Here is a 24,058-nt window from a genome sequence, read left to right as displayed (position 1 = left end):
TAACAATCTTCCATCTGTGAGGTAGAGCTTGCATAAGACGTTTTCCACTATCTTTCATCTGTGAGGTAGAGCTTGAATAAGAAGTTTTCAACTATCTTTCATCTGTGAGGTAGAGCTTGAATAAGAAGTTTTCAACTATCTTCCACCTGCAAGGCAGGGCTTGGATAATATGTTTTCCACTATCTTTCATCTGTGAGGTATAGCTTGAATAAGAAGTTTTCAATTATCTTTAATCTGTGAGGTAGAGCTTGAATAAGAAGTTTTCAACTATCTTCCACCTATAAGGCAGGGCTTGGATAATATGTTTTCTACTATCTTTCATCTGTGAGGTGGAGCTTGAATAAGAAGTTTTCCACTATCTTCCATCTGTGAGGTAGAGCTTGAATAAGAAGTTTTCTACTATCTTCCATCTGTGAGGTAGAGCTTGAATAAGAAGTTTTCTACTATGTTCCATCTGTGAGGTAGAGCTTGAATAAGAAGTTTTCTACTATCTTCCATCTGTGAGGTAGTGCATGGATTAAACGTTTTCCACTATCTTTTATCTGTGAGGTAGAGCTTGAATAAGAGGTTTTCTACTATCTTCCATCTGCGAGGTAGAGCTTGAATAAGAAGTGTTATACTATCTTCCATCTGTGAGGTAATGCATGGATAAAACGTTTTCCACTATCTTTTATCTGTGAGGTAGAGCTTGAATAAGAAGTTTTCTACTATCTTCCATCTGTGAGGTAGAGCTTGAATAAGAAATTTGATACTATCTTCCATCTGTGAGGTAGAGCCTGAATAAGAAGTTTTCTACTATCTTCCATCTGTGAGGTAGAGCTTGAATAAGAAATTTGATACTATCTTCCATCTGTGAGGTAGAGCTTACCAAAGACGTTTTCCACTATCTTTCATCTGTGAGGTAGAGCTTGAATAAGAACTTTTCAACTATCTTCCATCTGTAAGGCAGGGCTTGGATAATATGTTTTCTACTATCTTTTATCTGTGAGGTAGAGCTTGAATAAGACGTTTTCCACTATCTTCCATCTGTGAGGTAGAGCTTGAATAAGAAGTTTTCTACTATCTTCCATCTGTGAGGCAGTGCATGGATAAAACGTTTTCCACTATATTTTATCTGTGAGGTAGAGCTTGAATAAGAAGTTTTCTACTATCTTCCATCTGTGAGGTAGTGCATGGATAAAACGTGTTCCACTATCTTTTATCTGTGAGGTAGAGCTTGAATAAGAAGTTTTCTACTATCTTCCATCTGTGAGGTAGAGCTCGAATAAGAAGTTTTATACTATCTTCCATCTGTGAGGTAGAGCTTACCAAAGACGTTTTCCACTATCTTTCATCTGTGAGGTAGAGCTTGAATAAGAAGTTTTCAACTATCTTCCATCTGTGAGGTAGAGCTTGAATAAGAAGTTTTCTACTATCTTCCATCTGTGAGGTAGAGCTTGAATAAAAAGTTTTATACTATCTTCCATCTGTGAGGTAGTGCATGGATAAAACGTTTTCCACTATCTTTTATCTGTGAGGTAGAGCTTGAATAAGAAGTTTTCTACTATCTTCCATCTGTGAGGTAGAGCTTGAATAAGAAGTTTGATACTATCTTCCATCTGTGAGGTAGAGCTTACCAAAGACGTTTTCCACTATCTTTCATCTGTGAGGTAGAGCTTGAATAAGAAGTTTTCAACTATCTTCCTTCTGTAAGGCAGGGCTTGGATAATATGTTTTCTACTATCTTTCATCAGCGAGGTAGAGCTTGAATAAGAAGTTTTCCACTATCTTTCATCTGTGAGGTAGAGCTTGAATAAGAAGTTTTCCACTATCTTTCATCTGTGAGGTAGGGCTTGGATAATATGTTTTCTACTATCTTTCATCTGTGAGGTAGAGCTTGAATAAGACGTTTTCCACTCTCTCCCATCTGTGAGGTAGTGTGATAAGACTTGTTTCACTAACTTTCATCTGTACGGTAGAGTTTGTCTAGGAAGTTTTCTTGCACCTTTCTTCTTTGGGGAAGAGTTTGGATATGAACATATCAGCTATGAGGTATGATTAATATAAGGAGTTATTTAGTGCTTGTCATCTATGAGATATATAGAATGATATATTCTCTGATGCCTCTCGTCTGTGAGGCGGAGGCCAGATAATATTTCCTTTTATATGTGAGGTCTTTTTTTGGATAAAATGTTTTTAATGTCTTTGTTATTATTATTTATTAAGCACACATTCTCAAAGGCTATATTGGTGCTGAGGATCAACCACCACATAAAAGGGAGAGTAAAAGTCAACAATAAAAACACAACGAACGAATAATAAGATATTCCACGAAGAGGGTCAGGACTAGGATCGAGTAAAAAGGAATGTCCATATGGCCTTCCTAAAAGCCCTGAAGTTATAAATTGCTCAAATTTGTAATGTCAGTTCTATCCAGATTATAGTTCGTACCACATGGAAAGTCCTCGCTTCTGCTTGCACTCTTGCTACGTGGCACCTCGAAACGTAAACCAGTGCCTGAGTGAAGAGTCCGCAGAAGACAGTGCTCTAGAAATAAAAATATGATTCAGTTAGAAGTTCGAATTTGGATAAGGTATAAGTTCTGTGGTACCTCTCGTCTGCTAGGTGGATTTCAGATAGTAAGTTCAGCAATGAGGTAGACTTCAGATACATGATCCTTAATGAGGTGCAATTCTTGTAAAAAGTTCTGTGATGTATTTTGACTCTGAGTTGAAGTTGTAGTAATCATTATGAGGTACCTGCCAGAGCTTTACATGGGTTTAAAGGTATGGGAGCGAGTCTTTAAAAGTTTTTTGCCTGAGAATCATATCCAAAATACTCAGCAAGAGGTGTGGCCTATTTAACTAAGGGCGTGGATTGATATATTCGAAGTAGAAGTGTGTGCTTGACAAATTCAGAGAAAGTCTATTTAGCACAATTATCCCAGGCAGTGTGCAGTAAAATACTTAACATGGTAAATTTAAAAGTAGGTGACGCTTAGAGTGCTTGCTTTTGCTACTTTTGGAGGGATTCGAGTAACCACCTTATACCACAGGACCCAGAGTAAAGGCCACACTTGGGGGCATATTTACAATAACTGGCGCATCCCTGCAAATCAGCAGGGATGCGCCAGTTATTGTGCGCCACAGCTCCGCCATCATAGATGCGCCGCATTTACAATGCCGCGCACCATGGGGCAAAAACGGCACAGATGTGTGACGCATCTGTGCCGTAAAAGTGATGCAATGCTGGAGTTGCCTTGCAAGCGCGACGCAGCTCCAGCAATGCTCTGGGGGCCCTATCTAGTTAATGCTGCGTCAATCCTTAGGCCTGCTTCAGGCAGGCGCAGGGTTTTGACACAGCATGGGCCTAAAAGTGACTGAGTGAAATCTTGTAAATTTCACTCAGCCACTCTTAGGAGGCGTTCCTGCGCCGGAACGCCTACATGTGGCGCAGGGCTTTACAACGTGACGCATCTCCCAGATGTGTCACGTTGTAAGTACCCCCGCACCATGGAGCAGGATTTGCGCCGCTGCTGCATCACAAAAGTGACGCAATGGCGGTGTAAATGAGGTGCAAGGGGCTTGTAAATCTGCCCCCTGTCCCTTATCTGAACACGTTGGAATAGCTTACAGACAAACTTACCTCAGGTGATGAGCACTAAAAAACGTGATTGGACCACCAGCAAAGTGGGCAATTCACTGGTGTGGGCGGACCCACAAACCATCTCAACTATTAGATGTGGTCTGATAAACTTGACATCTAGGCCTGTCTTTACATAGATGTTGGTGATAACATTTGAGATGGAACCCCCAACACGTTGCATTTTCCCAGCACATATACTTTATTTTTTCAGGAGGAGACGAGCTGAAATAGAGGGTCCTATGAGGTCTGTTTCAATGTCCATTTATCATATTTTATTTGGCAGTGCAGCTGTCTGCAAGACCGATTGTTACCAATTCTTTAAAATATACAAGCAGTGGGCTTTGAAGAGTATTTCTGTCTCAACTTATGCTTTTTTGCTTTTTTATGTGTCATCTGCAGCCAATGAAGGCTTGCATTGCAATGTTTAAGGGACTATTTTACACTTTAAAAGTACTCTAATTTTTTACAAATCAAACTCTTTGCCTCATAAATTCACCCTAAGCAAATGGCAATATTTTGTGCATTGTTTTCAATGCAGCACGCTCTTTTTAATGCTTTTAGCCGGGACTCAAATGCAAGCCAGATTTATTGCTTGCCAGTGTTTTTTTATTTTCACCAGAGCCTCAGACATAAAAGTCCCTGTCCTCTTAGAGCACATCTAAACCACTAGTTGGAGTTTGAAAAAATAATTCTGTGTGCTATTTAACAATAGACTTTTGGGAAGTTTGGGTGTGGGGCACCTGGGATTAGCAGGCATCCAATTGGTTAGCCAACCAAGTGTGGCTAATTTCCTTCAGTGAGTAAGGGATATGGCTCAAGTATACACACTTAAACCGTTCAACAGTGGGGCAAGAACTCTCTTCTGGAACTGGTGGGTGGCACAATGAGCAAGCATTGGCAAAGGTCTCACCTTTATATTGCAAGTGCAAAGTTATTGCCTTTGCCACTGAAGGCTTGGTTGTAGAGAATTGTTAAAAAATAAATAGAAGAAAAAGCATTTCATTATACTAGAGGAAAAGGAATAATATCTTATGGTATTTCAATATTGTGCATCGAGTTCAATATTTTCAATTTTTATAAAAGGCCTGCTTTATTTTTTAAATGAGTTTCACTGAAAAAACTCTGAACATAATTGTCTAAAAACCAGAAGCGTCAGCATTTAAAGGCAAATTCTTCCCAAAGCCTAATTAACTGGCCACAGGACTCAGAAGTGAAACATTCTCTGGCCATATGATCATCTGCAGTAGCCCAGAGAGCAGATGTATGGTCCTCCAAGAGAAGAGTCATCTCCTTTTCTGTCATGCTAAGTTTACCTTGTTCCTCAAACGCCAGCTGAGTGAGTGCTGCAGCCATTCCTTCAACCAGCATAATAAAATCCTTTGTGTACATTCATGCTACATGTAGAACGTAGGAGATGAACCCAAAGCAGCTGTTAATGTCTGCTCTTTAGTCATACCACCACACAAATACACCTGTTTCCGTGCTGTTATAGACAAGCTGGGAGAGGTGAGGAGAGACTCTGAGAGTTGGAGGGAGAAGAGGTGTGGGTATTTGGTGCAAGGGAAGCAGCAAACGTGGGAGGGACAGAAAATAAACACACTATCATGGAGGGATCAACAAAAAAGAAAAAGTAGTTCAGTGAATATGGGCAGTGGAAGGATACAAGTCATTCAATCAAAAGGATGTTTAAAGAGACTATGTTCCAGGGGAGGTAGAAACACAAGAAGAGGAAGGAAAACCATTGAATAACAAGAAGGTAAAGTAGAGTGACAGGAAAGGCAACCAATGGTAATCAATAGAAGGCTTTGGTATGGTCCACAAGAGGTCTTTTGACAGTAGACAGTTAATAGCTGGTGCAAGAAAACCCAAAAAGTAATGCACATAACGTAAGGAAAGAGATAATTAACAAAGTGTGAACTTCCCAATTTTAAAACAATACATTTTTTCACGGATCTTGTTCCTAAAAACAATATCCAGGCTTTACAATTTAAAAGTAAAATAAACATTTTCTCAAGTCTCCTCCTAGAAGCGGTATTAAATCAAACTGGTATGAATGATGAGTTTCAGAAGCTTGTAGTGAATAAATACTTTTATGATAATCCTCAATGACACACGCAAAAGTTCCAGAAGTCTTACAAACTCCGTCCTGGATTTTAAATAAACACGTTGATGTTAAACATAAGCACCAAACATGAAGCTAAGATATATGTTAGACAGGTCTGGGGAAGACAACAGGACTAACTGTGAATCCGGTGTAGGGTCCAGGGCAAAGGCTGGGTTCCACTATTGAGGTTTCCTACTAAGAGACAGGCTATGAGCGAGCAAATAAAAAAAAAAGAGTCTAGTCGTTCCTCGCAGTCAAGTTACAATGTTAAATCTTGTGGATTTATATAGTGCGGCTTATCACCCATGGGGGTATCCAGCAGTTGTCCATGGGCACGAGGACATTAAGTGAATTGCCCAGAATGACAGAAAGTTGCGCCAACGCCAAGACTCGAACCTGGATCCCCAGCTCCCGAGTCTGTAGCTTTGGCCGCTGTGCCACATCCTATCAACAGGAAAGGGAAGTCGTGGTTGTCAACATTTTGTAGAGAACCATTTGTTCTTGTAACTTTTTTTCTCTGGCTTGGAAATCTCACCCTTCAGACAAAGAGCAGCACCTTTGGTATTTGCACAATTTACTCACAGAACATAGGGGTGGACAAAAACAATTGTGATTCTTTACCCAGCAAATTGCCACAAAGGAGGTCTTTCCCCTTCTGAACTACACTCACATCCTCGACCATGCTTCCCATCTCCACCAAGAATGGATATATGCAATAAGGTGTCCTACCATTACATGTGCTAGCATTATCACAGCAGTTTTTCACTGTCTTAGATTACCTCATCCACCTTTCTTCATCATTAATTTTACCATCTCCTCGACACGACTTCTTCGTTATGACCTTTACTTTGTCAATTATGCCTAATCCTGTCCCTTCCCAATAATACATTTTGTATTTATTACTGTTTTTTAATATTAATTAAAATAAAGTAACTAATGTCCTACTAACGTATTGTGTGTTAAATATTTATTCATAATAACAAGATTTAATTAAATTAAAATATATTTCAAATTAATTTTCGCATGGCTAATCACGAACACTGGCTCGAGTATATATACAGAATTTAATTTGCTGAGAACGGTGGCAACCCTAGCCTCCTTGCAACTGAAGGTAAAACATATTAGTTCCAGACCCCACTTTCTTAAGATGTCTACCAGGCTATTGAAATATGAGAAACGTCCTTTTTAGAGGTGTAGAGGTTTTTAGGGATTTGTCTTCCTGTTTGCTGATTTCTGTACTGTTCCTTGGTTGTTATTGTTTCCCACCTCTCTATAGGATGGTGTGATATACAGGACAAGTATATTGCAGTATAAACATTGCTGCAGTCACTGTGGGCACTTGTGTGACTCTTGTTCTGTAGTGCGGGAAAACCCCACAAAGTCTATTGAAGATAGGAGAGAGTGTGTGCAGAGTCTGCCACTGGAGATGTACTAAGCTTTTTGCCTCTTATCCTTCCAGAGATTGCCGGGAACACGGATGACATCCCTTTGGTGAGATGGCGGCAACAGTGGATGGAGAATGGGACCCTCCTCTTTCACATACACCACCAGGATGGTTCGGTCGGCCCGCCCGATCGGGAGCCCACAGAGGAAGCTCAGAGCGAGTCAGCCGAGGAGGAACTGAGGATTTTACACATATCCGTCATGGTAGGTCACCCGTGCCAAACCTGACACCAGGACACACCATGCTATTGGGGTATGGATGGTGGCAGCCTAGAGGGAGCATGAATGGACATGCTCTTTGCCCTTCTATCTAGGACCCTGAAAAGCCCAGTGCATGCACCCCCTTCCTCCTCAGTCAGCTTGGCCAGGTCTTTTGTGCAATTTTGTTGCTTCTGCTTCACTGTGCTTCAACGTTGTATGCCTTTACGTGCTTGTGCAGCCAATTGGCCAGTGCTTGCTTACCCCTCGCGGACCCGTCAGATTGTCTCTGCTAGTTGTCTGCTCACTCACCTCTGGGAGATCCAACAACTGCCATCCACCCACATACCTTCCATCCCGAATAAGGAAACACCAGTAGTGCATAAAGATGTTGTGGTCTAATGGTTTAGGAGGCCGGCTGACACAGGATAATTCGCAGATCCTTTTACAGTGACTTTTGTATTGTTATTTTATTCAATTGTCCTTCTCTTTCAATCCTTTCAATTCAGCAAAAGCTAAATATCCAAATGACCCAGGATCAGGATGTACAGCTCAGATCAGCCCTATTTTCTTTTCTTTTTTTTAAATAATATTTATTAGAACATTGGCATGTTGGGATCTCAATTGAAAACAATGGAGTGCTCTGGGCTTCTAATGGCCAATAGAAGTTGGAGCTTCAACATTCCAATGTTTGTTCACAGCTGTTTCTGTGTACAAAAGGCCTCATGGAGCCCGAGGGGATTTCAATCTCTTCGGGCTCCGTGAGGCCTTTGTTTTAGAGCCTCGGGCTCTGCTGGCCATTAAAGGCCCGCTCCAGCTTTAATTGCCCGAGTCTAGGCGCCTCTAGGGGCGAAATGTTCTTATAGCCTTAGAGCCCTCTGTAGCGGGCTCTACTGGTCATTAAAGGCCAAATCCCTTGTTAAAGGCCCTCGCCAAATGCTGGAGTGGGCCTTTAATGGCCAATAGAGTCCATTACGACAGCCTCTAAAGCTTTATTTGCCTTATAAAAAGTGACATTACACGATTGCACGGTCATTCTTTATAATTACATTCATACAAAAGCTTGAGTCTGTTACTCTATATTGTATTCATTGCCTGTTGAGGCAGGTCAATTTGTCATGCCTCGATTCCATGAAGACATGTCAGGTTCATTGCACATGCTCTCTTCTGTGATGCGTACTTGTGTTGTCACCACATAAATTGCTTGTCTTTAGATAAACGATTTAACTAAAGTGAACAACTAGTAAACTCAGGGTGCTGGGATATACAGGTGAGCCAGGTTTGTCGTGGGCCTGATCCACAGAAGAGGGGCGGAGGCAACAATGGTTGATTGGCTAATGTAATGCTATTATCGAGGCCAGCCCTAGTTAGACAAGTTATAAAGTATATTTGTAGAATCAAAAATCTAGAATCTTCCCATATTAAACCATCATTTCTTTGCTCATGTGAGTAAGTCAAAGGATGACAGGAGTTTATTGAGGGGAACATTCTCATGAATGACATAATCTATAGGAGAAGACTCCCCCTCTACCATATGACATGTAGGACGGGCATCTTGAGCTTAAGTAACTAGGCAACAGGACCGCCTCAACGTATAACGGCTTGCCCTGTGTGGATATTGTTAGTCCTCAGTATTAAATCTGCATGGAGGTTTCTGCAGTATACAAGCATAAAAGGCTTGTGCTACCCTTTCCCTCACTATTTTAATCAGTGAGTGCATGATTCTAATGTGGGCTTAAACTAAAACGAGGCTCTAAAACCCCATTCCAAAAAGTCTCCAAAGAGTTAGTTAGGCAAAGCCCTATGATTGTCTGTAGCCGGTTCACTGATAGAATATTGACGCCCAAAATATTCCCACACACAAATATGGAGTCATAAATATCGACATCCTATCTCATTACACTGTCTTTATCCAGTTTAGGGGTGCACAAAGTTAAACAATTGTTTTTTTGCAGCCTTTGCAGAGTTATATGGAAAGTTTGAAACGTTGGGAACATTATGACTGTTGACCTTTGCCTTTTATGGATGGAAATTAACTGCAAATGGAACATTTTCAGATAAAAAATATGCTAACATTTGCCATTTTGCATAGAAAATCTTCACAAAACACAAACTTGTAGAGGAATATCCTCCACACGTTTTTCTAGTGGGCGGGAGTGGGTAGTATGGGGTATCCAGTAGGCTTATAAATTGGGTGCAGGGAATAGGGTCAGATAGGTAGGGAAAGGCACGCAAGCCTAAGTTGCGAGAGAAAGGGCTGTAAATGGGATGGTCCTCAGACAGAACAGCAGTAGGGACTTTTATAATGTGATGAGATGCTGCCAGGATCGGACTGGCCTATAGTGCAATCACGCAGTGCATGAAGGGCTGATCTGACAGATTAGTGTTTTTGGTTATTTGTGGGCCAATTTTATGGACTTCTGGGCTGGTTTTTACTGTTGAATTCTCCGATATTATAAAAAATTCATGCAACGCAGCAAGCCACCTTGCTGCGCTGTGTGAAAGGGAAAAGGCAGGAATGTGCCGTATTTACCATTATATTCCGCATTCCCAATGCTGGCGCAGTTTTGGCTGCTTAGCGCCAATGCAGACCTCCTGGCGTCATGTTACAAGGTTGTCTGTGTTGCAGACAGGATTGTTTTTGTGCAAGAAGGGGTACCATCCTTTACAAAAACAATCCTTAGAAGCATTTTCCTCTTTCTGTGTGCACTGCAGAATGCAGCACACTTAGAAAGAAGAAACAACAAGGTGAAATAAAGATATTTCTCCTCCTGATGTCTCTGGTAGGGAGTTGTACAATTCTGACACCTTCCCAGGTCTACCAGTGTAGGTAAGTAGCAGCCGTTGGTGGGAGTGCTGCTGTGCGCTTATGTGGGGTAGGGTGGGGGGTAGTAAACTACGGATTATGGACGATTAGAGGTAAGTAAACATATAAATACATAAAACGAATTTCATTGCGCGCGCTGCATCGCATTTGGCGATGCAGCGCGCGCAACGAAATTCATTTTATCTATTTGTATTTTTACTTATCTCTAATCGTCTGTAATCCGTAGTTTACTACCCCCCACCCTACCCCTCCCCACCCGGCGTCAGTGCCAGGCAGCACTCCCACCACCGGCCGCAACTGATGTAGGTATATCTGTAATGTGTCAGAATACATGGTTGGACGCGTAGGAACACCCACGCACCACCCATCGAACGCCTCCCTGCCACAGAGTAACGCGAGGTAGCGATTTTCACTGCCTTCCGACATTCGAGATTTATTAAGCCACACAGGGCTACACATGGTGGCCTTGCGTGGTTTGATAAATTTAATTTAGGTTTTGCGTCGCCCTTGTGCAAGGGCGACGCAAACCCTTGATAAATCTAGGCACACACTTCTTGTATTTTCCTTCTTGCGTCTCCTTATTTCTAGCCTGGAGATGTTACTGCTGTGCTTTGTGCATCTTGTGCTAGAGGTCGTGGTTTTGTGAAGGACAAACACGACTGTCAATCCGTTTAGAAGACCGGAGTTCCTTGCAGTGATCCATGGCACTAAAAGGGTCAAAGCATCTTTTTGTAGACCACAGAAACCATGCACTCGCATGGCCTGCCCAGGGATCTTGGCAGGTCTGGCTGGCACCAGGCTGCCTCTCTTCCCCCTAATATGTCTAAGGTTTTCTTTTAATGCCAAGACTGTTTAATGGGCCGTGCGTGGAGATGCCAGCGGGGACGGGCCATGAGCATGCCATCCTCGGATGTTCACCTGCCTGGCAGGGGCCTGAGCCAAGATTAATGACTAGTGCTAAGGTAATGTGTGGGGCAGGGCTGCCAGACAGTGGTGTGGGCAGAGATGGAGCCGGGCTGTCTGAGAGTCGTGGACAGTGGTGAAGCAGGAGACCGGTGGAGAGGCACAGTCCATGGGGGAGTCGCTGGATATGGGAAGATGTGAGGGGGACAAAGGGTGAGGGTGTTTCCACCGGAATATCACTTTTTAAATATCAAACTACAAAAATATTCTGTTCAGACTACCAACATATTTTTGTGGCAAGTATATATTGATAAGTCTACGTTTACTATACTTCATTCCACATGTATCATAATAATCTATTCATATTTTCAAGGAGGTAGATGTGGAGTTGAGCATAGTCATTTTTTTACTCAACAATATATGCTTACCTTCACAATATTTTGATAGTTGATAGTCTGGTCTCAATGTTTTGTAAGTCAATATTTTTGTACTCAGTATTCTGACTTTGAACCAGCCAGAGGGTGAGACGTGCCTGCTGACGTATCAGAGTTGTGTAGGGTGATGCAAAGAGAAATGTAGAGTCGAGAGCAGCCCGAGGGCCTAGAAAAGGGCAGCGGTGGCACCACTGTGTCTGGGATGGCAAGAGTGATGGAGCTGGCATGCTAGGGGGAGACATGGGCAGCGACGGAGCTCAGATGACATGGTGCTGGCAGCAATAAAGACTGCAAACCAGAGTGAAGACATAGCAGGAGTTAAGACAGTCGTGAGGGTAGAACCAGGCTACCAGGGAGAGGCGCGATCAGCAGCGAAGAGGGAAGCCAGCACAATGCATGGACGGTGGTGGAGCTGAAACTCAAGGAGAGGTTTGGGCAGAAAAGAATCAGGCAAGACTGGCACGGGCATCCAGGGGACTGGAAGATGGAACAGTGGCACCAGATGTTAGGGCAGCGGGCAGTGCAAGTAGTGGTGCAAGCAGTACTGAATTCAGAAAGATAGGTACTGGCAGTGGTTAGCTGGTGTTAGATACTTGGGCAGTAGCTAGGTGCCATGAGAAGGAAAGGGCAGCAATGGAGTTGGCAAAGTAGGCATGGACTGTTGTCAGGTTTCTGATAAGGTGGGCCCACTGGCAACTCTGCCGTCCCTTAATCTGTTAGCGGTGCAGTGAGAAATACAACAACGCCAACAGCAAGATCGGGGAACTATAAGGAAAGGGCAGTAGGAATAAGAACGAGATGGGTTGGGATTGGAATTGTCCCGGCACTGTGGGCACGGCCTCTTTCTCAGGATTCTTTGTATAGCAAGAGGAATAGGGAAACCAGCTAAACCGAAGGGGAAAACAACATTTACGAAAGAGAATATAATCGAGAGACAAGTTAAGTATAGCCGTAAGGAGCGAAGGAAAGGCTTACCAGCTTCTCTGGCGGATGGTGCAATGACGATCCTTTGACAGACTGGGTACCAGCAGCGACCTGTGCAGGTAAGAGCGGTGGGGCGGTGGGGCCGGGTGGGGGGCTATTTCGACAGAGAACGAGGGAAAATTAATTATTTATTTAATTTCCCATCGTGGTCGTCTGTCCAACCCCTCCCCCCACACACCCTCCCTACCTGGCCCCAACGCTCTTACCTGCACAGGCCGCTGCTGCCTGGTACCAACAAAGACCCTTGAAGCCAGAGCAAATGAAGGTAACCCCTGAGAAGGAAGCACAATCAGAGGCACACCACAAAAGGCAAGAAACATAAGACGTGGGGCAGAAAGGACACAAGGTCTAAACCAAGGGCAGGGTTCTCCAATGTCGGTCCTGGAGGGCTGTAATCAGGCCAGATTTTTAGCATATCCCCATTTAGATAAATGTAGCTATCCTAAAATTCTGGCATGGAACCGCCCCCAGATGTCAACCTTTTAGAGGGGCTCTTAAATAAAATGTCACTAGTGAATGTGCAATAACTTTCACATTAACTGATGTAGTATTTATTTTTAAGGTAATGGTGTGGGAGGGAGAATAGGATGTCTGAAGTGCTCCGGGTATGCCCAGACGTGGACACCATGCTCACTTTGTCGTGGAAGAACCAAGCTACATCCTACTGACAAGGATCAAATTGGCCAAAACCATCTCAAAGGGCCATTGCCTGGCTGTTCAGGGTGGACTGTTCCCATGAAGAGCAGGGCCAGAACTCATCTGCACAGTGTGTCTCTGTCTAGACAGCCACCAGGGTGAAAAACAAAGGGCCAAAAGGTGGAATCAGTGATCTTCAGTGGGCCAACAAAATTTAAGAACCCTGTTATTTTGCTGTGATTTTGTCATCTGCACAAATTATGACAAAGGTATTTACCATAACCAGAGGGCACAGATTTACATCTGTGCAGTGAGATAGAACCACACTGTCTATGCTTGAGAGTGTTCCCCCATCTGTTTAACCCTCCAATGGGATTGTAGGGTGAAATCAGTAAGACATTAAACATGTGTTTCTCAAGTCAGTTACACTGCACTGTGGTAATAACAAGGATTTTTAATAGTAACACATGGATGGATCTGTGTTTATTGGTACACTTGTTCCAAATGGGATATGTTACCATGTATACAAGAAATAAATGAGTCAGATAAAGACACATATGAAGCTCAAAAGGGGAGACTGGGATTGGAGAGAATACTAATTAAAAAGAGGCACAGCAGGGGAGCTAGGATGAGAGAGGGAGGCAGGGCAGCAACTCAGATTAGAGAGGGGAAGAGAGGGGGAGGGGAGGGAGGGATGCGAGAAGGAGCGAGAGTAGATACTGTCTGAAATGTGCGTCTGCAAAGAAAGACATTTCAGCCCTGCAGCCCCCATCCCTTCCCCTGTGCCCCCACACGAGTCTTTCTTCTCAGGGAGAGATTAAAAATAGATGGTTGATGGGGGAGCTAGCATGAAAGCCAGCCGGGTCTCCTGCAGAGCCAGGGCCCTCTTCAAAAGCTGGAAGAGAAGCTCCGCTCCTGTGTGGGCAGAAGAGATATACTGTGCCTGCTGGTAGCCCTATGCCCTGGAGAGGGGAGGCTGGCCATGTAAACCCAGCGGTGCTCTGATCCAGGAGGCAGGAGCGTAGCGAACAATAGTGCAGCAGGTGCAGTGGCACCGGCTCCCGGGAGGGTCAGGGGCATACTGAATGTTAACCATGGCTGTATTCTTAGGTGACATACCAGAGGATGGTGGGCCCCTGTTCCTTTTTTTGCACCAGGGCCCTTGGCACCTTTGAAACGCCACTGTCGCGGTGGGAGGGTGCGCGGCAGACAATGTCAGAGATGTTCTAAGGAATGCATAAAGTGGACAATTGCAAAGGACCCACACCTTGTGTGGGAGCGTCCTGGGAAACTGAGCTTTTTCTCTATATAACCACTGTTTATTCTACTTCTCTATCTAAAATTCTCACTCTCTCTGCCTATCAATACCTCTGAGTCAGTGTCTTCTTACGATTATTTGGGGCCTCGGGCATGAAATAGCTCAACTGAGTTTGTGTGACCTTGTTAAAAAGCAACATATAATTTAGCATTGTTTGGCATCATGTGGACTTAAATTATCAGGAAATGGTAAATGACATTAAAGTCGGTTCCAAACAGGAGCCCCCAAAATATGTTTTGTCCGCCCCCCCCCCCAATCCTTAAGATGACACCATCTGCCCTCTGTGCAACTCTCCTTTATCTTTGAGAAGTTGTCTTTACGTTTTTATGCCCCCACTTGCAAAAGCCAAACTGCTAATTTTTATGACAATTAATAGGTAAAATGTCAAATATGTTCCGGGCCAGCATCTCATGCCTCACTGAACACCCTTTCATGCTCCATCCCCTTACACCTGCAAGAGGTAAGCCCTATAATCCTAGAGAAATAACCCAATATTGATCTATTCATTGCTGCACGGTTTAATTTTCCGGTGGAAAAGGCAATGATGACATGTTTGGCACCCTGAAATATAAAGTTCTACTGTTTCCTGTAATACAGCAGGCCCCTATTTGTAGACCTAAGTCCAGTTTGACCATCAGATTTGTCTCATGTCTGACCTATAAGATTACTATGTAAGTCTAGATCATTAGGAACCATCAGGTTTCCTGCTACAGAAGAACTGGAGTTTTATTGCGAGGTGTTCTTGCCAAAGGTCAATGCTTCTGTCTTGTCAGTGCTGAGCTTGAGGCCGTTGGTTTTCATCCAGTTAGCGACTTCAGTTATGCAGGCAGTGAGCTTGTTTCCTGTGTTGGGGATCTTGTCTGAGCTGGAGAGTATGAGTTGCATGTCTTTGGTGTAGGAGAAGATGTTGATGTTTTTTGTATGGAGAACATTGGCCAGAGGGATCATGTATGCATTGAAGTGGGTGAGGATGAGTAATGAACCTTTAGGCAATTTGCATATGTGTTTGCAGGCTTCTGAGGATTAAGGTGCCTGGCTGACAGCTTGTGTTCTATCCGTTAAGAAGGATCAGATCGAGTGGACCGTGGGTCCTTGGATGCCAATCTTGTGCAGGTGCCTGATGAGGATGGAGTGTGATACCCTGTCAAATGCTACAGAGAGGTGCATGAGAATGAGGGCAGCAGTGTCTTCTCCATCAAGGATCATGTGGATGTCATCTCTGGCAGCGATGAGTGCTATTTCTGTACTTTGATTGGGCCTGTATCTGTACTAAGTGAGGTTGAGGAGCTCGTGGTTGCTGAGGTGGTCAGTGAGGCATCGGTTGATTAGTTTCGCTACGACCTTAACTAGGTATGGTAAAAGGAAGATGGGTCTGTAGTTCAAGAACGTGGCTGAGTCAGCGGATGGTGTTTTGAGCAGGGTTGTCATTGTAGCATGTTTCCAAATATCCGGGAATGTGGTTGAGCTGATGGAGGCATTGAGGATGCGTAATATTGCTTCGCTAATCGGTTTGCATGCTTTGGTGAAGGCTCAGTGGGCGCAAGTGCCAGAATGAGCACCTGAGTGGATGGTCTTCATGGTAGCTTCAGTTTTGACTTTGGTGATGGCGGGCTTTGAGGTGATGGCGGGCTATGAGGTCATAGTTTGCTCTTCGGCCATGATGGGAAGTTGAGTTGTGATGGTGGTCCAATCGAAGTTGCTCCACATGGAGTTGATTTTGTTACAGAAGAATTCCGAGAGCTTATTGCAAAGGTCTGATTGTGCATAGTTGTCTGTTAAATGTATTCTCCCGAAGCATCACTGGATGGCAGCCTCTTTTTCAAAAGCGCGGCTGTTCTCACCCAGCTGAAACATAAAATACATGATCACAGGGCAGTCCACAAAGGGCAAATCAAACATTTAGGCAATTATTAAGAAATCAGTATTTCTGCAGCATATAGATTAGATCACCAGAGAAATCAGACGAACAAAATATTATATTGCACGCGAGTCAAAGTGCTATTCCCAGTAGGATACCAATTTGCCAACTTTGCAGTGTCTCTAAATCTGAATGAATAACTATCGTTATCGAAGAGGATAATGTATACAAAGAGAGAGCTTAAAAGAGTCACAGCTGGTGTCTGCCTTTAAAAAAGGACAAAAATGGTATCTGCTGCCTGTCTTATTACTGCAGTCATGAAGACCCCTGTTGCTGCTGAAGAAGAGAGACTCGAGCTGTTGTAGATAAAGCAAATGAAATTCTCTTGGTTGACATCTGCTTGCAGCTCTCGCCCTTTTTGCTGTAAGGTTAACAGCTTGCCAGCTGCTTTCAAGTGATTTATAGTTCTGGATCTTATCAGCATGGCTGTCAGGCACCCTGTTGTTTATGATATGCATAGAATGGGCTAAGGATCCGCCTCCTTTCAAGCACTGACTTTCTTTGACCAGCTCCTTTCAGTCATTGACTTAAGATTTTCTCAGTCTCTACTGGTGTATCCTTCCGCTTCCACTCCAGTGCTTGCATTGAACTGCATGAGGGACTATTTTACTACTGTAATCCTCTCTGGATACTGAGTCGCTGGCATGCACCTTGTTCCAATGTACAAAAGCTGCACCTGTCGAACTGTAAACCAAGGCCTATTGGCTTTGCCATTGCTTGTTTTGCTATACAACTTGCTGAACAATATAGGGTCTTTCACTACATGTAAACCTCAGAGAAAACTACACTAATCCCCAATACAAGTGTTTCTGAACCTTAATCTGTACATTATCCTATGTGTACTTCAAGCAAATAATGCACATTTTTTCTAGTGTATAAATAGGAAAGTTTTGAAGACAAGGACACATTAAAGCTTTGCTACTGGAGATGTGACTCAAAATGGGATTATCATTTTTTTTTTTGCTGGCACGCAATTATCTTGCTTTGGCACATCAGTCTACCTCTCTTACACAAGAATCTAGTTTACTGTGCTGTAAAAGCTTCTTGAGGTTTCATATGCTGGTTTGTCTTGCCACACTCCATCCCCTGGCATATTTGGGTAGGAAAATAATTCCCTAGATTGACAGTTGACACCACAACTCCGCGCATCTTGCCATCTCCTTTACCTCTCAGACTGAAGCATAGATTCTCACTGATTGAACAAACAACTCCTGTATACTCTGTACATTTGGTCCATTGAACAATCCTTCTGCAGGTTGTACAGTCCCAGTACTTAGCTTTCTGTTTTCTTTGTTCAGCCACCTCCAGGAATGTCAGACGCTATTGTGGGTGTGGGACAAACTGAAGTGAGGCCCTAATCCACAGGGGTCTCCAAACCGGTCCTGGAGGACCGGATCCATGCCAGATTTTTTGGATATCCCCATTGAGATACATGTAGTAATTTTAAAAATCTGGCATGGATCCGGCCCTCCAGGACTGGTTTTGAGACCCCTAATGCTTCAAATGCCTGTTCAAAGTTCAAAACAGAGGGCCTGAGTCAGTGGCGGCTTCTCTGCAATGGCAGAGGAGCGTCGCCCCACTGCCTGGCGCAGAGCCAGCAAACGAATAATAAAACAATGCTCTAGCATATTTTTTGGGGGGTTTGCCTGCTCTGAGCCAGCTTGTGCATGGAGGGGCGGGGCATGGGAGGGGGGGAGGAGGAGGAGTGCTTGTGCACTCCCTAAGTATGCATATGTGTTTGGCCAGCCGTCTCAGGCCACCAAAACACACATGCGCACCCCCAGACTCCCTGACCCAAGCAGAGTGTCTTTCCTGCTAACTCAGGCCAATCCCAGCACTGCTATGCAGCACAGGGATTGGTTGGGAGTCTGCCCCAGAGGCTGCTGGGACCAGGAAGAGGCCAGCAGGAAGGACGTGACACGGGAGGTGGCCTGCGGAGCCAGGTACGTTTTTAAAATTATTATTAACCTGTGCCCCCCCTCCCACGCTCGCTCTCCTTCTGGCCTGAGTCACCAACTGTACTTTGTACTGCAAAATATACTGCAAATTGCAGTTCACAAACTACATGCAGAGTTTCACAGCTCCACATTACCTATGCTTATGTGTGTTCTCCACCCGACTGTAGAGTCTCTGTACACTTACGTATACATTTAAACAGTAAATGTGGGTGGGACTAGAGAGAGTGGGTTGGAAAAAGGGCAGGGCTACCACAAAAGGGGATGGGAATAGGGAGGAGTAAAAGGGTTGTAGGAAAACTCAGGAAAAGTTTCAGGGAGGGATGTCACCCACCCACAGAACTGCAAGCGAGTAGCATTACTCTGGGTGTGGAGACATGCAATTTACACGTTTGTAGTAAGTTTACACTTGGAGTTTCTGAACACCGAAAGTAGCAAACTTACTACAAAGTGTAAACGTACTCAAAATCGTAAGTTACCTTTGTAAATCAGGCACAAAATGTTTTGCAGGGAAAGAAAAAACAGCAAATTAAGCAAATTATGCATCTGGCACCTTCTAGTCGCATTGCACATGTTAGCAGACTTGTAATGAATACACAGGCCAGACTGTCATTAAAACCTATAAATAGATGTTGAGCACATACACGAGTCCCCAAAGAGTGTGCTTAGGGAATAATGACTCCTTTACCCCCCCTTCTACACTGGCTGGCCATCTTCTGGGTGAAGATATGCCTGCAGGATTAGCTAAGAGAGTTAAACATTTGCTGCTGGAGCAAAGTGGTGATTGATGGGTCATAAATTCAAATTGACTCAGGCTACCATTTTCTGTAAGGTTTTTAAAGTGACTACCATAAAATGAGTGAGAGTGACATCTTTTATTTATAGTGCTTAGAAACTGCAGAAATATGCTATGAGCTACGTTTTAAAAATGTATAAAAACTGTAAATAGGATCTATTTTTTGAGTTGTGTTGCATTTCCCAAAAGGTGTATAATTCTGCCCCTTAGGTTGTAATGCTAAATATTTGTATTGTATGCTCGGTGCAACAACAAAAACAATGTACTCTTCATATACTATTCTTAGTTTAGAGTCAATTATTTTTATTGAGCTGGAACATGGTATGATACACAGCCCAGCTGCCTACATCAACTTGCCGGCAGGCAGGGCCGGACTGGGAACCGAAATCGGCCCTGGCAAAGTGCTCAGCCGGCCCCCACCTCTCCCCTGGGAGTGCGACCGCACTCTTTGCCAGGGCCGATTTTCGGCCGGTTTTGTTACAGGGCCGTTTTTGCAGCTATTCTGCAAAACGGCCCTGTAACAAAAACGGCCCCCTGGGGCCCAAAACCGGCCCCCACCCATGCGGCCGACCGGGGGATTGCCCGGTGCCCACAACGGCCTGTCCGGGCCTGCCGGCAGGGCGAAAACTCAGTGCAATTACACAACGTATGGGTCTACATCCCGGAGGGCGGCCCCGCGTTTCCGTACCTGTGTCTTCACCCCACTTGTGCTGCAGTGTCCGCTTTTTATAAAAGAAACAAAACAAGCCAAACCCCTCTCTCCCCTACCCCTCCCCCTCTCTCCTCCGTAAAACAACCCCCCTCTACTATTCTTAGTTTAGATATATTTTATGCTGGTATTGAATGTTTTGCAGCGTTTCTTTAGCGCATACTACCCCTATGTGGGGTGCCGAAGCACTTACCCACATGAGTAGCACCCTACACCATGTAGGATGTGTAGTTGGAAGGATGTTGCTTTTTTCTTTGATCCTATGTGGGAAGTGTTTCCATGACATGCTTGGTGACCACTGAGGTGTGATTATTGTGTTACAGGATGCAGCATGTAGCAGTGTGTCGGGTGATGAAGTGTAAGAGACAGACTTTTTATTTATTTTTTATTTTAAAGAGTTTTATATAGCGCTGGCTAGACCCGAAGATATCAGAGCGCTTTACATAAGAATCGACAATGTATCCGACAAAGATCAACAATTACACAATACATCAAAAAAATAGGCAATACATTAGGAGAGGAGGGAAAGGAGAGAGAAAAGCAGTGGAGGGGGCAGGGGAGGTGAGTAAAGGAGGGTAAGGAAAGAGACAACAAGGTGAGACAAAAGAACGACTGTCTAAAGACCGACTGGGTAGGTGACGACCAAGGAGGGAGTCCACGGCCCATCTCCCCTATAGCTAAACCAGGTAGCTCCATCGGGCATCAGACAAAACAGTTCAGTCTCAATACATTGACAGAGTAGAGAAGGAGAGACATAAATAGAGGGAGCATGCGGGAAGAGACGACAGGAGAGATGAAAGGAAGTCTGGCTAAGGACCGACTGGGTAGGTGACATCCAAGGAGGGACTCCCCGACCCGTCTCCCCTATAGCTAAACCAGGTAGCTCCATCGGGCATCAGACAAAATAGCTAGATCTCAATGGATGAGTGAAAATTCACAAAGAAACAGGGTGGGGACTAAGGGCCAGGACAGGTGGGGGCAGAGGTCAGTGGAGAAGAGTAGAGCGGGTTAGGGGTAGGGGGTAGGTAGTTCGGTAAAAGTTCCCATGCTTCATCTTCGAATCATTCTAAAAGCAGGTCCGTTCCTTCTCAGGCGTTATCTTGAAGGTTAAAATGCCGGTTAAGATTTTCGCCAGTATCCTGGTGATTGCTGTGACCGGTTGGAACGGCGGCCACTGCGACAGACGCTTCCAATGAACCGATGTCCGGAGATGGTTGAAACAGTTGTTTAGGTCGCTTAGTTGATGAAGACGGGGCTCCAGCAGAGCAGAGTCTCCGAGCAGCCATGTTGTATCCTGGCTTCTCCTCCTCTCCCCTGAGGTGACACCCCAGATTGCACAGTATTATGGTTTTCAGCATGCTGGTAGCTTTGAACAGCCTTGCAGGTCCCTTTATGGTCTTTCATATGATGTAGTCTGCTTAGATGGTTGCTGCACTGTATGTATGTATAATACATTCATAAAGCGCACTATCGCTCAAAAGGAGCATCTTGGCACTGTACGAAAAAAAGAACAGAGGAGGTTCCAGGCTACTGTGGATCCATACGGGGCTCAGATTAGAGAGAGGCACAAGGAGTATGGGGCTGCAAAGTTCTACATTGCCAGCAGTTTCCTAAAGGCGGGTTCTGAATAAGAATGTCTAAGATGACCAAGCAGCAAGTTCCAGGCTTTAGCTCCCAGGACAGCTACCGCGTTTCCACCCTTAGTTTTACATCTGAAAGGGGGCAGATTGCCCAATCTGAGATTTTTTGTATAGTTATGGTCATGAGCTAGAATGTTTGGAGTAAGTGAGTTTGGAGAGATTTGTTGGGATGGACATTTTTATTATCATCCCACATCTGTCAGTCTACGTTGTTGGCGAGGCTTCAAGTTCCTGCTTGTGCTAGAGTTGTTCTAAGCACTACACTATCAGTCTGACTTTAGGAAGGCGTTGCCCTATTTTACCATATGCTAGTGTACGAATACACAGAATTTACACTGTACATTATTTGTATCATGTGCTTAGAAGAGGCAGACAGAGAGGTCATGACAAACACATGGTGTGGCGCTGGTTTGCTGGGTAGTCCGATTTCCCAGGGGGCTTCAAGCTAAGAGCTACTTTAAGGCAGTAGCCCACAGTGGGGGGGGGGGGTGCTGCAGGCGGCCCCCTCAGCTCAGTTCTCTGGCCCCAGAGCTCCTGATTAAATCCAGAGCGAGGACCCATACATGTACCTTGCAGGGGGGCTCTCTCACATTTTGTTACACCACTGCTTTAAGACTGTTTGTGCTACCATGATGCAGCCCTGAAAGAGCATAGCCAATATACTAGGAAAATTGATCTGTAAAGTGCCCCGATTTAAACTTTTATACTAAATTTTCTTTGAAGGAGATCATCTTCTACAAAAATGCTGTAGGTTTGGCTTGCTCTCTACACTTCATCGCACAGTGCATTATGGGGTTTGTTTGAAAAAAAATTCCTGGACTGGTAACCAGTCTGGACCTATAAACACGCTAAGGCCCGCATTAAGAGTGGCCTCTTATGTCCGATGGGGAAGTTACCAGCCCCTTAGGAATTATGAGATCTGCATACTAGATTTCTTTACTGTCACATACAGCTGAAAGTTCTTTTTGGAAGTCTGGGGGGAATGATGGATAACTGGGAACCAAAATTATCAATTCCCAACAATTTCACATGTCTTAGTAGACTATTAGAGTCCTACTCATAATGGATAGCTAATAATGGGTAACTGGATCTGGTAACTGCAATGGCGAGGAAATGCCACTGAATTGTTCAGCTGTATAATATGTAGGTTGCTGGCACTACAATTCTAAAAAATCAGTGCCTCATTAGTATTTGATTCAGTTCTTCTGTATCTGAGTGCCTTCAGATAATACAGTTTCATGGTTGGTGTTATCCTATGGCTTCATCAGGGCTCCAATTCCATATTGGTGTTAGCTTTCGTGCTAATAGTGTTCTTTTAACTCCCTAGTAACAAGTATCTGGGGAATGGTACCCCACTCAGAGAGCATTGTCCTGTGTCTCGTGTCTGTGGCATTGGCCTTGGATAATTGGTGCTGGTAACTCCAAGGGCGTTAAATAACAGCAAATTATTCCGCTGTTTTCAGAAGTCAAAATCTCCTTGTGAAAGTAAAGAGATCCGCTATGTTGCCTCAGATATCACAATTCAACTGAGGCTGGTAACTACTATTACCGGCCCCATTGGAATCGAGCGGTCACTCATAATGATGGCCTCATTGTATTATTTGCAGACTATTGGAAGACACACAGGGCATGATTCATAAGGGGCCTTGGGAAGTAGGCCCACAGATTGTTGTTGAATTACTTGCTCAGTATAGAGATTTAGACCAGGCCTGTTGTTGTTACACTATATGTGTAATGGGAACAGGATGTGGCATAATGGCCAGAGGTGCCGACTTTGGTCCTGGCTCACTGTGCCACTGGAATCAAGCTATGCTGGGTGAACAGGGGTGAAACCCCGAAACTGGTCCTATGATGCTTGTTTTCGGTCCAGGGAGGACCTGGCTTGGCAGTTCGGGCTGGACTGTTTCCATGAGGCACTGGGTCAAGACTGATTTGCATATGGCCAGGTCTAAACTGGGGTGGCATGGTGAGCAAAGGAATGATGGATTTAACCCAGATCTTTTGACTGGGGGTGAATGTTTTGATTTGTTCTGCATTCCATTTATCAATTGTGTGTCTTTTGCTCTCCCGCCCTAAGTGTGCCAGATATGCCCAGATGTGGGTCCTGGGCTCACTGTGCCACTGGATTCAAGCTATCCTGGCTGAAGAGGGATAAAACCCCGAAACCGGTCCTAGGATGCTCCTTTCCAGTCCAGGGAGGACCTGGCTTGGCGGTTCAGGCTGGACTGTTCCCATGATGTACAGGATCAAGACTGATTTGCATATGGCCAGGTCTAAACTGGGGTGGCATGGTGAGCAAAAGAATGATGGATTTAACCCAGATCTCTTGACTGGGGTTGAATGTTTTGATTAGTTCTGCATTCCGTCCATCAATTGTGTGTCTTTTGCTTTGGAACTGGGGCAACGTTTTCTTGTCTCATTGCGGCCCAACATCCTATGATTCTGTGCAAATCAATTAGTCTCCCTGTGCCTAAAAAAAAATATATATATGATGTTCCCCAGTGTAATGTAACTGGTGTTCATATAAAGCGTTCCAATACCTTCCGGTCAAGTTCAGCTACGTAAAACT

At 44.3% G+C, this 24,058-nt stretch overlaps 1 protein-coding gene across 1 annotated transcript in view; it reads left to right on the top strand.

The window, feature by feature from the left end:
• The window catches only part of ASTN1 (astrotactin 1), a 751,257-nt gene that overhangs the window by 261,221 nt on the left and 465,978 nt on the right, over positions 1-24,058 (top strand). The window contains exon 2 of the mRNA XM_078659225.1: positions 7,188-7,375. Within this exon, the coding sequence (XP_078515351.1) occupies positions 7,188-7,375 (188 nt within the window). The remainder of the gene's footprint in view (positions 1-7,187; positions 7,376-24,058) is intronic.

The sequence above is a fragment of the Lissotriton helveticus genome, chromosome 1_1 (assembly GCF_964261635.1).
Source record: "Lissotriton helveticus chromosome 1_1, aLisHel1.1, whole genome shotgun sequence".
In the NCBI taxonomy this organism is placed as follows: Eukaryota; Metazoa; Chordata; class Amphibia; order Caudata; family Salamandridae; genus Lissotriton; species Lissotriton helveticus.
The sequence above is the reverse complement of the archived record's forward strand: the minus strand, read 5'-3'. Positions and strand labels throughout refer to the sequence as shown.